Source organism: Prinia subflava, chromosome 4 (assembly GCF_021018805.1).
Source record: "Prinia subflava isolate CZ2003 ecotype Zambia chromosome 4, Cam_Psub_1.2, whole genome shotgun sequence".
Lineage (NCBI taxonomy): Eukaryota > Metazoa > Chordata > Aves > Passeriformes > Cisticolidae > Prinia > Prinia subflava.
The window spans coordinates 25,826,415-25,840,058 of record NC_086250.1 but is presented as its reverse complement, the minus strand read 5'-3'; the positions used below and the strand labels follow the sequence as shown (position 1 = coordinate 25,840,058).

Sequence of the window (13,644 nt, the reverse complement as noted above, 5' to 3'; positions counted from 1 at the left end):
ATCACTGAACACAAATAGGGAAGAGGATCCGTTTAAAAATGATTCTAGACTTGCTAAGTTTTCAAGCACACATACTTCTTGGAAAGCACTTCGTCTGTGGTAACTTCATCAATTCTTTTTAAGGGCCTCAATAACGACAGAGAAAATTGATGCAACCTAAAATCTCTAACTATTAAAGTTGTCACGCGTGTGGTCCTAGACAAGACGCCAGCAAGGAGCACACCACTTGGAAAAAGGACTCAGAAAACATCCTTGCTTCCACGCTACATTCCACATACACCCCCTCCCACTACTGGAAAAAACATCTTGAGAATAAACAATGCTTGAGATGGGCTGAAAAGGCCAGCGGGACGTCACCCACGACCAGAAGTGATAAAGCACTGAGAAAACTACGGACGGAGAGTTCTTCCAGGGAAGGCGGGAAAGAAGTTTTGCGCCTTCAGAAACATAGCGAGTCCCGTGAGCCCTCCCAAAAACAAAGGGGGCAGCGAGGGGGGGGAAGATACATTGCTGCGGGCAGAATAAAGCAGTAAATTGAAAAACAGTGAAATTTAATGAGGGACACACAGTAAAGACAAAATTTACAAAACACAGGAGGCACTTAGTGTACGTCTCTAATCATGAAAATGGGATTCTACAGAAGTTTCTTTTACGAATTTAAACAAAATGAACAAATGATTTAAAGATGCATGCTAACAGATAAAACCCACTTAAGTGGGTATCTTCCCCTCCAGAACAGTTAAGACTATGTTTCTTAAATACCTAAATGATGTAGGGATAAAATATATAGAAAGCACCTTTTCACCCCAAAAGTAAACTTGGATCAGCGAAATCACTTTTAAAAAGTATCTGCACTGCAGTTTTGTGAAAGACAGAGCCAAATCCCTACGAATTACTATTTACACGTTCTGTTTGGTACTTACGTGACAAGAGAAGTCCGACTGACCATAAGCTACACCCATCACTTCCCACCAGTAACCAGAAATTTACAGCTCTTCAGCGATGTTGTGGCGGCTCTTAAAAGAGCCTTTGGGTTTTTAATGATCTGAGGTTTGTTTGCCAACAGCTTAGGCACGCTCACCGCGGATGCGGCGGGCCAGCTGGATGTCTTTGGGCATGATGGTGACGCGCTTGGCGTGGATGGCACACAGGTTGGTGTCCTCGAAGAGCCCCACCAGGTAGGCCTCGCTGGCCTCCTGCAGCGCCATGACGGCCGAGCTCTGGAAGCGCAGGTCGGTCTTGAAGTCCTGCGCGATCTCGCGCACCAGGCGCTGGAAGGGCAGCTTGCGGATCAGCAGCTCCGTGGACTTCTGGTAGCGCCGGATCTCGCGCAGCGCCACCGTGCCGGGCCGGTAGCGGTGCGGCTTCTTGACGCCGCCCGTGGCCGGCGCGCTCTTGCGGGCAGCCTTGGTGGCCAGCTGCTTGCGGGGCGCCTTCCCGCCCGTCGACTTCCGCGCCGTCTGCTTTGTGCGCGCCATCGCCCAAAGGAGCCCCCGCAGCCGAGCGAAAGGACGCTGATGGAGTAGCGGCCACAGGGGCCGCTATTTATGGCCACCAGCGCGCTGTGATTGGCCAGCGCCAAGAGACGGCTGCCATTGGACCAGGGGCAGAGTTTGAAAATCCCGCGCGTTCAGGGGGGCGGAGGAGGCGGGCAGGAGCCACCACCGCCGCTTCCCGCTCCGCACCTCCCTCTCTCCCGGGTAGCAGCTGTGCTCCCTTATCTCTTATCCCTCAGCACCGTGCTGCCGAGCGGGACTGGCGACGGCCCGGAGCGCTCCCACAGCTGCAGCCCGCCAGCAGACGCGGAATTTTTACTCTGTCTCTGCAGCAGTTTTCTAGTGGCCTCTACCCTGCGTAACCAGGATTTAACCCCCTTATAAAAGGCGTTTACCCAAATACAGTCTTCCCTGGGGATCCCAAGCTACCTGAGGCTCATTAAAGCGCTCATATTCACCTTCCCCGGCCGCCCCCCCCCCCGAGTCTCTTATATTTACTCATACTTTTTTATTTTGTTACAACTTAGGTATTCCTTAATTCTGCCGCGGTTCCACTCCGTCGGAGACATTAAGTACACCACTTCCTTATGAAATCTCTAGGACTAATAAAATTATGATGTTCTCTATACCATTATGCATCTCCTGTGCTAGCCGCTATAGGTTTCATTTAACCTCGTCTTTCGATTATTATAGACTAATCCCTAGTTTTCCGGGTAAACAACCTACTTTGGCTTAAGGCCAAGTCACTTCAGAATGGCATCTAATATTTAAAGGGGACAACAAACCATCACTTTGAATAACTAGAACGAATTAACACACTAAAACGAAAAAAAACTTCATTAGCTCTAAAACTCATTAGGAGCTAGACATGCTTCTTACCGACCTGTGGGACCAACTATCACAAGACGACCCAAATATGTCTGGACACTTTAACAGGATTAACATGTTTCTGGTTTTGTAATAGCATATTCCAACCTAGAGACTAAAGCAGTACCAAATGCTAAGTACCACTCACCGAAAAAAACCAGCGTGATCGACTCTTTTACTGAGTATGTGGGTGGCTCTTAAAAGAGCCTTTGGGTTAAAGTGACGATCCGAGACGCCCTACTTGGAGCTGGTGTACTTGGTGACCGCCTTGGTGCCCTCGGACACGGCGTGCTTGGCCAGCTCGCCGGGCAGCAGCAGGCGCACGGCCGTCTGGATCTCCCGCGACGTGATGGTGGAGCGCTTGTTGTAGTGCGCCAGGCGCGACGCCTCGCCGGCGATGCGCTCGAAGATGTCGTTGACGAAGGAGTTCATGATGCCCATGGCCTTGGACGAGATGCCCGTGTCGGGGTGCACCTGCTTCAGCACCTTGTACACGTAGATGGAGTAGCTTTCTTTCCTAGTCTTTCTACGCTTCTTGTCACCTTTTTTTTGGGTCTTAGTGACAGCTTTCTTGGAGCCTTTCTTGGGAGCGGGAGCGGATTTAGCCGGTTCCGGCATTTTACGGGTCTACCACCACCTGGTTACCGCAGGAGCAACGGTGTGACCGAAGCGCAGTCCCCCGTATTTATAGGGACGGTATGCAAATAAGATGACTCAACACTGTCCTTGTCTATTGGAGAAATCGGCTCCGTGACGTCAAACACTCTGCGTCTTCCATTGGTCAACTTCCTCATCTGCATTCCCATTGGGTAAGTTCACAATCCTTGCCTCTACCAATCAGAAGTCCAAGCCAACCTCTACAGGAAGGTATAAAAAGGGAGAGTTAAAGGTTTAGGTACATTTATTCTTACTGCGCCAAATTTAAAGTTACGTAGCTTTTTGACTTGCTTGGCTCCATTCCTTTGCATTCTGAGCCATGTCCGGGCGCGGGAAGCAGGGCGGGAAGGCGCGTGCCAAGGCCAAGTCGCGCTCGTCGCGGGCCGGGCTGCAGTTCCCCGTGGGCCGCGTGCACCGCCTGCTGCGCAAGGGCAACTACGCGGAGCGCGTGGGCGCCGGCGCGCCCGTGTACCTGGCGGCCGTGCTGGAGTACCTGACGGCCGAGATCCTGGAGCTGGCGGGCAACGCCGCCCGCGACAACAAGAAGACGCGCATCATCCCCCGCCACCTGCAGCTCGCCATCCGCAACGACGAGGAGCTCAACAAGCTGCTGGGCAAGGTGACGATCGCGCAGGGCGGCGTGCTGCCCAACATCCAGGCCGTGTTGCTGCCCAAGAAGACCGACAGCCACAAGGCTAAAGCCAAGTAAATATCTTCCGACAAACAACCTAAAGGCTCTTTTCAGAGCCACCCACATCTTCCTAGAAAGAGCCGGAACGCTTGACCTTTGGAATACATGCTATGTTAATATACCCAGAAACTTGAAATCTTCCGGAGAAGCGTCCAAAATGTTATGTCTCTAGAGTCTACTTTCCTGATCTGTAGCTTTCTGCCTATTTTCTTAACCTTGAAAGTCATAGTACTTATGTAAGAATGCGTCAGTTTTCCCTTTTGAAAAAAAAATAAAAGGTAGCGGTTGCAACTAACTCACTCGGTCACCGCAGTATGGTTTAAGAGATGCGAACTGTGCAAGGGTGCGCTCGCTGCCTCCCTCCCGGTGGGTTCCGCGGGGGTGAGACGCCGCTCGCCCCAGGCGAGGAAGGACGGGGCGGGCTCGGGGCCGCCGGCGGCCAATGGGGCTGGAGCGCGGGGCTGTCGAGCGGCGGGGGATCGGGGCCCCCCTCCCTGCGCGCCGTGGCTGTGCCTGCGCTGCGGCTGTGAGGAGGATCCCACTGCCTTGTGCATAGTGGTTGCTGCGGTTTGCTGCTTTCTCTGCTTTTTTTTCCTTATTTGCAATTTAGAGCTGTCATGGAATAGTGAGAAAACCGTAAGTACTTCCCTGGAGTGCAGTTTAGAAGGATTTCTAAAAGGTGTTCTGAATTGAGTGATGGGTGATGGTGATGTTGGTTGCAGAACTGGCTCGGGTGTGAGTTCATGCAGAAGCACTAGGGAAAGTCACATATACATGGGGAAGGGAGTCATGATGTACTAGTCCGGCCTTGGAATGATGTTTTCATTCTTTCTCATTGATCCTGGCAGAATGGGTGGTGTTTAAAAGTGCTCTTGGCGTTTTTCTAGCAGTTTCCTTTATTTATACAGTGTGGTCTCCTGTTGCCTTTGGCTTCGCTGAGCTCTTCGGTACCACTTTTTTGGATTTGGTAGCCTTAGTTGTGGTTTTTGGGGCCCTTGGTCCCTACGACTGCCTGGGCCTGCTTAACTGTAGGAACCCCTTGCACCCTGAGAAGGGGAGCATGGCCGCGGTGATATGAAAGTTGTGGTCTTTGGAAACGCCAGGCACTGCAGCCCTCTTCTTGGGTTGTCAGGGGCTTGTAAATCACGACAACATACGAGGGACCGGGATTTACAGGGAGGAGCTTCCAGGCCATTGGTGCCTCGTGGTGGCCGCAGTGATGGGAGACAGCGACAGCTCCTCTCTCCTCTCCTCTGAACAGGTTAATTTTGGGGGGCCGCGTTCCCTCCTTTGTTAGAACAGATGTAGGTAAATGACACTTTAGTTTGTTTTTCGCTCAGTAATGTTTTATACGGAAGAAGAAACTGCCCGAAGGGAAGGCAGGACTGCAACGCGTGGAGCCTCCGAATGAGGCTGCCTAAGGGCTGGGGAGGGTGTTTTCTTTGTTCTTTAAAACCGTCCCTTGAGAACTAAGGCGAGGAAAACCCGGTTTTTTTTTTTTTTCCCCTTTATTATATTCTCTTTCTCTCTTTCTCTCTTTCTCTCTTTCTCTCTTTCTCTCTTTCTCTCTTTCTCTCTCTCTCTCTCTCTTTCTCTCTCTTTCTCTCTCTCTCTCTTTCTCTTTCTCTCTCTCTCTCTCTCTCTCTCTCTTTCTCTCTCTTTCTCTCTCTTTCTCTCTCTTTCTCGCTCTCTCTTTCTCTCTCTTTCTTTTTTTTTTCCTTGCTATTCCGCCTCATGAGGCGGTGAGTGAGTCACTGGGGCGTTGTGTTAATGGGAAATGTTTTTCAAGCAGAGGGAGATAACGTGGGAGTGCCTGGCTGAAATCTGGCTTGGAAACAAGATGAGAGTCGCCGGTCTGTTTCTAAGCGGTATATGATTCTTAAAAAATTTTCAGGATGAGTTCTTTTCCTTGTTTGTTTGTTTGTTATTTTGGCTTTTATTTACCTTTTATTTTCCTTTTCTTTCCCTAAATAGGCAGAGGACTTATTTTTTTCTCCTTTTGAAGATAATTTCTGTTCTGCTACAAGAATTTGCATTAGATATTAATCATCTACCATTCAGAGCTGGACTTTGAAACAGCAGTAGCTGTAGGACTTTATTAGTAACCATTCTGAAATTTGAGGCTAGAATTAGGTTTAAAACATTTCAGGATTTTTTTTCGGTTGTTTCATAATCTCAATTTTGCTGTAATTTGCATATTTGGCAAAATAACCTTCTATTGGTGTATATTTAGTAGAGAAGGACGAGATTACGTGGGCCTGGAGAAGGTAATTGATTTGTACAAGGTTCTGATTGGGCCACTCGAAAATCCTGAAGCAGAGGCCTCCCGGGTTTCATTTTTGCCCTTGAAAACACGGTGTGAGGAGAGAACATTTCTTCTGAAGAGTAATGTTCATACTTTTTTCTCAGGCACTTCAGCACTTAATTTCTGCTTCTCTTGGAAATTGCTTGTTTTGGTTTTGTTGCTTTTTTTTTTTCTTATTTTCTCCCTTGCTGATGTTTCAAAAATCATTTGAAAACACGTATTTTAACAGTTTTCAAATAATATATAGGTAGATTGCAATCTAGTGTTTGGTTTGTTTTTCTATTATGTTCCTCACTAAAAACTCGTTAAGTTCGGTATTGTAATTCATTAAGTTCACAATTTCATTCTCTTCCTTTCTAGCCATGTTTCCTCCTTAAGACAGCTGATGTAATGAGCTCAGTTTCCTTATATAGAGATTTTTAAATATTGTTGCCTTCTCTATACCACCAACAGGATTTTCATGATAGGTTTAAGTATATTTTTGTTTGTACAGGAGAATTGATGAATTCTGTATTTTAAATCCTCTTTTTCTTCAGCTATATTATGCCTGGAACGTTTTTGTACAATTGCTGCATATCCGTGTTTCTCCTGACCAGTCATTCACAATTAAATGTAGAGAGGCAGTATGTCCTTTTACCTTGAGTAACTGTTTATTGTAAATGAACACATTCTCTGTCTGCGTACCACAGTTAAATAAAAGGATTTTATATATTGACATTGAAGAGAGAAATGTATTATATGACTTCTTTAAGTATGAGACAAATGAGAGTTAAAAGTGGTGGTTTTTAGAAAACACAATATTTTATTTTCTTGCAGATGTGGAATTTCCTTTCCCAAATTTAATTTCATCTCTCCAGCCAACCTAAATTCTCAAAAAGGAAGAAGGCTTTAGATTTAAGGACATCACAGGTGCTTTTGGTCATGAAATAAAAATTTAATATCATGTGACCCTAATTTACTTTTGAACGTTGAAGTCCACACAAAATATATCCCTATGCTGTAAAGTACTAACCATAGCATAGGCAGTGCAGTCTCTCAGAATGCTTCCTCCTAAGATCACTTTTTGTTTATCTATAAATCCAAGAGAGATAATGTGCAAGAAAATATTAAAAAACAACAACAACAAAACAACCCCCAAACAAAACCAAAATCAAACTATGCTCAGTTGCAGAAAAATTCTGAAGGCTGCCGAGAATCAAGTTTTTAAAAAAGTGACGTTATAAAAGAACATTGCTATTAGGCTTTGTCTTAGTAACCATAGAATGAAAAAAAAAAAAAAAAAAAAAAAAAAAAAAAAAAAAAAAAAAAAAAAATTTTGGATATTCATTTCCTTCCAAAAATCTTATTCATGTTGTTTTGGTTTAGTGTTTTTGCTGGTTTGGTTTTGAGGGTTTTTTTTGTTTGAGTTTTTAGTCTGTTTTATAAAACTACTATCTATGCTTGATTTTTCTCTAGTGACCTGATTGAGGATAGGAGAGAAATACTGTTCCAACTTTCTTGGTAGTAAGCAGCCTTCCAAAGTCTTAGAGGAAGATGTGATTTTAATTTCTTTTTTTTCATTGTTGTTTCATGAGAATTCGCTTTAGGTTAGAAATTTTATCAATAACGTAGGCAAGCTAGAGTATTTACCTAGACCAAATGTGACTTGAATTTACTAGTTCTATCCCCACGATGCTCCAGGCTCTTCCTTGTAAAACTTAAATGAAAATTTGCATCACATAGTCTAGGCAAAGGTTAAGCTTTTACAGACCTTTTATTGAATTACTCTCAAATTCTTTCACTCAAATTTTTATTTTCTTTAGTATCTTTCTGCGACCTTACATAGCATACCAGAAAAAAATACAGTTGAAACATCTTAGAGTTATGGTGTTATTCTATACTAAAGAATTTGAATAATACCATTAGTAATTTATTTTTCTTAAACACTTAAAGCCAGATCTGCTTAGACACCAGAAGTACTTTTAAAATAAAAAGTTACTGTTTATTTCTCTAAAATACATAGCACAAGATCAGTTTAGACTTTGATAAACAGGTAAGAAATTCGCTTGTCTCCATTCAGTTTTGAAGGCATTGATGTTGACGCTCAGGTAATTTATGTGAAAGTGGAAGCCAATTGCAGCTTCTACAGCTATGGAAACGCAGCAGAAAACTGCGTTTGTTTGCGGGTCACAAAAAATGCTTTGAGCGTGTCTGATACAAACAAAAAAGCGGATTGCCATGAACCGTAGCTAAACCCTTGTGTGTCTTTCCCTTTGTGCCATCCCTGTCATTCCCGTGGCCCAGCGGAGCGAGGGGGAGGCTCCATGGCCCGGGAGCATTCCCCGCCAGGCCGTAACGCGCCTGGCTCCATAGCCCGGCGGGGAGCGGGGCCCGAGGCACCACCCGCCTGGGCTGCAGCAATTTCCAACCAATCCTGCCCGGGAAAGAGCTCCCTCCCTCTCTCTCTCCTTCTTCTTCTCCCTCCCCCGGCCTTCCTCTGTCTCGCTGTGGTTCCCTTCCCTACCACCGCTTTCCGTCCCCCACCACCCGCGCTCCCGAGTCATTTTCCTTTCCTTAATCCGCAGTCAGAGAAGATTAATCTGCTGGACGACGCCGCGAGCATCTCGCTCTGACTGCTCTTACAACCAGCGTGTGGTTTGCATGCTTGTAGTGTTCCTCTTACCAACTGCTTGTTTGTGATTTTTGACTGTCGTTTATTTTTATACTGTGGCTGCTGCCTAGGCTAAGGGGAAAAAAAACCCCAACAGCCAAACAAAAACAACAAATGAAACCCTAAACAACCCTCTACAAAACCAAAACAACCCAAGGAGCACTTGAGATGTTCCAGCTTGCTTAGAAAAATATTCTTTTGGTTCTGCAGGCTTCAAAGCTGAGAGAGCAGTGGACCATCCTACATGACAAAATACTTCTCTCAGGAGCCCGTGATCATTACACGCCTCCCCTGCCGTTGTCCGTTGTGTCCTAGAAAGCGATGCATGGCTGCGCGGTACAGAAACGGCCTCGCCACTGTAACGAGGCACACGCAAACATCCTTTCCTCTCCAGGAGGCACCTCTGTGTATCACATCTTTGAGAGGTTGATTGTTTCAGGCCTCTACACTCTGCATACAAATGATACATCTTTTCTTGTGTAGGGAGGGCTTTCAAATAGAAAACAAGTCCTCTCTCTGTAGAAGCTACCCGTTTTTCCTGTCATGGGATTCCTCTATGGCTTTCAATAGTAGTTTCTGAGAGAATCGTGAGAATACCAGTACAAACCAGGATGCTAGCAACTTGGAAACCCAGGGAAAAAGCAGTGATTAAGCACTCAAATAGGAGCTTTTTTGAGTGCAAATATTTTTTTTGTTGGCTTTGTGTTTTGTCGGGGATGTGTGTGTGGGTGGAAGGGTAGAGTGAGTTTTTTGTTTGGGACTGGTGTTTTTTGGGGATGGGATTTGTATGGTTGGTTTGTTTGTTTTTATCCTATGGAAAGCAAAACTTGATCCTTGTAATTAAATGGATCAGTTTAGGAACTATTTACCACCAGTGTTAGGACTTGTGCAAGCAGCTGTGTAGTCCAGAATTGATTTCTGTGAGGAGAGGGGTGGCACCAATTTCTTCTTTCATCATCTTTCGTCTCTCTGGTTTGAAAAAAGCCTATGGAATAAGGATCCATTTATTTAAGAAAACTGCCTTTGAAATTTAGACAGCATTTCTGATATCAGTAACCTTTTGGTTGTAACTAATTTTATGATTAGATCAGACTTCACTAAGTTTGATAGATTTAACCACTGACCTTCTAAGTAGTAAAGGTAAGCAAGAACATCTTCAATCAATAGTGGTCATTGTTCTGAAAGTGTGCTTAGTAGAAAAGCCATTTTAAGCTTGAAATCACCTTTATCACTTTTATCAGAAATTTCTTTACCTCTTGCAATGGTTTATTTATTTAGAGGTCAGAAATGTGCACACTGTACTGGGTGGAACTATTTCACACAATGCTACAATGGTACAAAGATACAAAATCCTGTTTTATTCTATGTTCTTCTGATGATGATTCTAGACATTCAATTAATTTCCCTTGTAGTGCTTCTGAGCATTGAACATGTTTATTTATTTGTGGTTTTCAAATGTGGGAAGATTTTTTTTATTAGCATCAAACTACTGGAAGGTGCAGTAAAAGTGGAAAATGGTGGTAAGAGTTCTGAAGAGTGAGTTAGGAATCAGGTACAAGGGGAGGACAGGCAGTGAAATTGAAAACTATGGTTCAAAAAAATTAAATAAATGAAAAATTTGAAGTCTACTGTTATTTAATGACACCCAAACCACTTAGAGACAGAGAGCCCAAGATGTTTATGCTATACAGGTCATGGCAAGTTCTCTGTTGCATATCAGGAAAACAAAGATTTATTTTGTTCCTCACCAAAAGGAGGGTTGGATTTGCCACTTGGTCACCCAAATCATTATAATCCAGAAGTCCAAATCCACATGTCTATAGGCAGTGAAGATCCCATTAGTTTCTAATCCTGTGTGTGTGTGTGTGTGTGTGTGTGTGTGGGTAGACTGCTAATTGCTGAAGGACCTGGTAGCCACAAGTTTTTCATACAGAATAGAAGCAGCAGCAGATAGTGTTAATAAGATTAATATTTAATTACTATGCTTACACGGAAAAATGAAGAAGGGTGAAAAAATGTTAATACCTTGTAAATGACTTGGTAACTTTCTTTCTCCTGTGTGGTCTTGTTTTGGGGTTTTTGTTTGTTAATTTCGACCCTAAGTTGTCCCCTGTCTGTGTCTCTGAATTTGGGGATAACCAGCAAGAACTACTGAGGATTTCTGCGTAAATACATCCATGCATAAAGAGGGAACACTTTAAGCACCATAGGTAAAAAGTACATATATTATTTTAATGCGATTTTTTTAATGCTCTGTCAGGGATGGACTGTGACTGGACAGGAGCCTCGGTGATCCATGCTGGTGTCCCACTTCCACCTGGAGGACTGCAGCTCTTAAGTGTCCCTGCTCTGGCCTTGAGCGCGCTGTTGCAGGTCCAGCCTCGAGGCAGACGCACTGCCAGGAAGGAATCCTGCCGTGCCCTGGGGCAGACAGACCCACAGGGGCAGTCAGTCCCTGGCCCAGGGTCATCACATTAGTCCAGGTGAATAAGAATGAAAATTGGGACCGAGATGACCAAACTTCAGAGAGTCTGGCAGTAATTTAGGTGCATATTGAGGTGCCAAAGGTGTGATTCTCCTTTATTGTGTGGGGATAAGCACTGCCCATGCTGACAAGCCTGTCTTAGGTATCTTGGATCGTGGGCTGTGCAGGGATTGACAGCTTGGAGTCTCCATGTCAGTAGGCCGCACAAAGCCTTAATTTTGCTTGTGATGCAACTTTGAAAAATATTCTCTTTTCCTCTTCGTGGAATTAGACAACTTCTGTAATGCCTAGTCATGTTGATCATCACTCTTGGCAACAATCCATCTCTATTTTTAGCTGGGCTGTACATTTCATATGACAGTGTCTGGGATGCTCATCTCCCTAGGGAGATGATGAAAAAAAATATTCCTTTCCCTCATAAATATTTAATCTAAATAAAGTAGCACTATCATAAGCTTTTGCTTTAGGAGATGAACCAAATCTATCTCCAATTTTCACTATTTCCATCAGGATGCTTTTAGCTGATTTTAAAAATATACCACTGAGACTTTCGAAATTAATATTCATTCTCCTAAGGATGTGAAATTACATGTGCTGGCAGATCCACTGAGAGATCAGTAACTCCTTCAGCTCAGCTAACAGCTTTCTTGAAAAGGAAAGCAGATCATTAAAGAGAAAACAAATTTGAAAATCACATTATTTCAACAGCCTCCTCCAGGCTGTCTTTTGGGAAGGACAGGAGTGTTGAGAAGAATGTCAGGGTGAGAGATTGAAAGCAGATACAGAGGGGAAGAGAAGTGCTAAAATCTGCTGACCCTCCTAGAGTGAGCAAAGAAGTGGAGTCATTCTCTCACTCATTCCTGCCATCACGCAACCCGTTCCTGCCCTGCAGTGTGCCCTGACTACCTGCCCACACCACAGACATAGCTCAGGGCCTCTCCAGCTGATGCTGCCTGATCAGGAAAAGCCTTTGCCCTTGCTCTTCTCCTATCGTCTTACTTAACAGAAAAATACAGATGGATAGATAGATGGATAATTTGTAGTCCCTATACTCACTTGTTGGTTTTGATTAAAAAAATAATCCATGTAGATGAACCACTAGGAGCAAAGGATGAACATTGGCCATTAAACATGAAACTGGCCATAAAATAAAAGATATCATGTAGGAAATTCAGTGTTATTTCAGAATTCAGTGAATTCAGATTGTTAGAACTCCTTTTTTTCTTTGCCATAACATTTAAAGGCTTGAGTTCCTGTAAACGGGTTGTTTGGTCTTCCTTTTGGTTTAATTTTGTCTATCTTTAGAAGTGTCCTAATACTTCAGTAATATACACACTGTTACTTTATACCCACAGATGTTAGAAAAGTAACACACAATAAAAGTATGATAAAATTAGAACAAGAATATTAGCTACTTGGTGTGGAAAAGATAAATTTGGGTAAGCATTACTTCAAAAACCATGGAATACAGAATATTTCCACAAATGAGAGGAAATAAAGAATATTTCCTCAAGCACACTGTAATGCATGAATCTATTCTATGAACTTGTATATTGCTGTCATATCTACAATGATTCTATGTAAAATTTACCACAATAAAATTTTACTCTAAATAATCTGTGGGGTTTATTCCTTTGAAGCTAAGGTATTGCTGAGGAAGAAAAAACACTGATACCTGGTGTAGTTCTTCATAGGAGTTTGTCTTAAGAATACTTAAGAAGTAACGGACCCTGGATAATGATAAAAACTTGATTATGTTAAAATTATTTATTATCTAATACAGAGAAGATCGAGAAAATATGACAAGTAAGCAAAGGCTAAATTTAATGGAAAAAATACTTACTACACAATAAGCACCACATAAAGAGATCTAGTGGACTAAAAAGCATCAAGAAAGGGATTCTCAAAGACTGCAACTTTTTGACAAAATACCAGTTAACACTGGGAGAAGGAGATGAACCGGGCATTTTGCAAGCCCAGATAAGCATTCTCATTAAATGTCATAAATAAAATTAAATTGTTTAATTGAATAATCTGCAATTAGCACCTATACATTTGAGGTGAAATTAAAGCAAAGGTATAGAGAAGATGTGCCAAAAATAACCTAAATAAACCCAAATGTGCCACATGAAAAGCGAAAAATAATTTTTACAGGAGTCCTGAAGAGACCAAGAAAGGTCATCTGAATATATATAGAGAGAAAGCCACACTCACCACTGCCAAGGAAAAGATGTGTGATATCAAATACTGAGAGCAGTAAGAAGCAGGGAAGAATATGTTTTATAGTTATGCTGAAATTTTACTGACTTCTTTATTGTAACCCATAAATGTGGTGATGGCAGGGAAAAGACTGCACATAAATATTTGGGGTTTTTCCCTTGAGTAAGTGTACTGATGAATACTGTGCAAAGACAACAATTCTAAATGTGTTGGTTTTGGCTGGGTTGGAGTTAATTTTCTTCGCAGTGGTTTGTATGGGGTTATGTTTAGAAC

At 43.3% G+C, this 13,644-nt stretch overlaps 2 protein-coding genes and 1 long non-coding RNA gene across 6 annotated transcripts; 2 read left to right on the top strand and 1 right to left on the bottom strand.

Moving 5' to 3' along the window:
• Positions 1-2,497: 2,497 nt before the first annotated feature.
• Positions 2,498-3,104, bottom strand: LOC134549987 (histone H2B 8). Its single transcript, XM_063396175.1, has one exon. It carries the CDS (start codon positions 2,979-2,981, stop codon positions 2,601-2,603), a length of 381 nt encoding a protein of 126 aa, XP_063252245.1. The 5' UTR covers positions 2,982-3,104; the 3' UTR covers positions 2,498-2,600.
• A 137-nt stretch (positions 3,105-3,241) lies between these two features.
• Positions 3,242-4,006, top strand: LOC134549983 (histone H2A-IV). Its single transcript, XM_063396171.1, has one exon. The coding sequence runs from the start codon at positions 3,340-3,342 to the stop codon at positions 3,727-3,729; it is 390 nt and encodes a 129-aa protein (XP_063252241.1). The 5' UTR covers positions 3,242-3,339; the 3' UTR covers positions 3,730-4,006.
• Positions 4,007-4,354: 348 nt separating this feature from the next.
• On the top strand, positions 4,355-12,771 carry LOC134550001 (uncharacterized). Of its 4 annotated transcripts, none has more exons than XR_010080228.1 (5): positions 4,355-4,972; positions 5,504-5,579; positions 7,472-7,519; positions 8,877-9,091; positions 10,927-12,771. It is a non-coding gene; the product is annotated as an uncharacterized LOC134550001 (long non-coding RNA). The 4 variants fall into 4 exon arrangements; XR_010080227.1 differs by having other exon boundaries at positions 5,501-5,579; XR_010080229.1 differs by lacking the exon at positions 4,355-4,972 and adding an exon at positions 5,004-5,019 and having other exon boundaries at positions 5,501-5,579.
• Positions 12,772-13,644: the final 873 nt, after the last annotated feature.

Excerpts from the sequence above, each read along its gene's own strand:
- LOC134549987 (XM_063396175.1), bottom strand. The coding sequence starts at position 2,981 with ATGCCGGAACCGGCTAAATCCGCTCCCGCTCCCAAGAAAGGCTCCAAG.
- LOC134549983 (XM_063396171.1), top strand. The coding sequence starts at position 3,340 with ATGTCCGGGCGCGGGAAGCAGGGCGGGAAGGCGCGTGCCAAGGCCAAG.